This window comes from Haliaeetus leucocephalus, unplaced genomic scaffold (assembly GCF_000737465.1).
Source record: "Haliaeetus leucocephalus isolate CR32 unplaced genomic scaffold, Haliaeetus_leucocephalus-4.0 Scaffold355, whole genome shotgun sequence".
Taxonomy (NCBI): Eukaryota; Metazoa; Chordata; class Aves; order Accipitriformes; family Accipitridae; genus Haliaeetus; species Haliaeetus leucocephalus.
The window spans coordinates 1-1,216 of NW_010972791.1; the positions used below are offsets into that span (position 1 = coordinate 1).

The 1,216-nt window shown below is 66.6% G+C and overlaps 1 protein-coding gene across 1 annotated transcript in view; it reads right to left on the minus strand.

Annotated features, from left to right (window-relative positions):
- Positions 1–3: 3 nt before the first annotated feature.
- The window catches only part of LOC104835046 (ryanodine receptor 1-like), a gene marked incomplete at both ends in the record, with an annotated part of 50,831 nt that continues 49,618 nt past the window's right edge, over positions 4–1,216 (minus strand). The window contains 2 exon segments of the mRNA XM_010572825.1: positions 4–90; positions 316–481. Of these exon segments, the coding sequence (XP_010571127.1) occupies positions 4–90; positions 316–481 (253 nt within the window).

Consider the following 1,216-nt stretch of genomic DNA (forward strand, 5'->3'; position numbering starts at 1 on the left):
GACCTTGTAGAAGAGGAGGATGAAGTTGATGGCGAAGGCGAGGAAGAGCGCCAGGAACCGCAGGTTGTAGAAGTTCCTGGACAAGTAGTTCTGCACCAGGGGGGGAGGGACAGGGACATGCTCAGGGGTGGGGGGGCCCAGCCCCAGGACCCCCCCTGAGCACCCAGCCAGGGTATGCCCCCATTGATGGGGTGCCCCATTGCCCCCCCCCCCCTCACCCAGGGATGGGGGTCCCAGTGGCTGGCTTGCACACGGGGAGGAGGGTCCCAGTGCTCAGGCAATGGGGATCCCAGCCCCTCCTTGGCCACCCCGTACCAGGAATTTGACCCTCTGGACCTCCAGCTCAGTCCAGAACTCGAAGGCTCCTTCAGCCGGCGGCTCCTTCCGCTCCCGGGGGACCGATTTCCTTCTCTTCTCGGGGGCACCAGGCTCGGGCCCCGCCTCGGCCCCCTCTGCCCCAGCCTTCTCCCCATTCTCTGTGCTGGGGTGAGGGTGCTGCCTGGGTGGAGGCCCCCAGCAGGACCCTCCATCCTTCCCACAGCCCCACCAAGGGGGACAGGCACCCCCCGATGGGGCCATGTACCCACCCCACCACCCCAGTGGGGCCATGCACCCACCCCATAGCTCCAATGGGGCCCTGGACCCACCCCAGAGCCCCCAGTGGGACCATGCAGCACCCAACAGGGCCATAGACTCACCCTACTGCCCCAATGGGACTATGGAGCACCCAAGGGGGGGCCAGGCAACACCCAACAGGGCCATGCACCCACCCCACAGCCTCCAATGGGACCATGCAACACCCAACAGGACCATGGACCCACCCCATAGCCCCCAGCAGGACCATGCAAGACCCAATGGGACCATGCAACACCCAACGGGGCCACGGACCCACCCTACTGCCCCAATGGGACCATACACCCCCCAATGGGGCCATGGACCCCCCCAGGGGGGCCCTGGCCCCCCACTTACTCAGCTTTCTCTGCCTCGCCCGGCAGCTCCTCTTCCTTCTGTGGTTCCTCCTCCACCACCTCCTCTCCATCCTCCTGCGGTGGAGCCAGGATCGGGGTCAGGGGGGCACAGACTGACACCCCCCCTCACCAAGCCCTGCTCAGGCTGGTCATGCCCATAGGGGACAGAAACCAGGCATTTTGGGGACCCCCCCACCCCACTGCTGGGAGGGAGCCCAGGGTCCTGTCCCTCCTAGGGACCCCCGCCC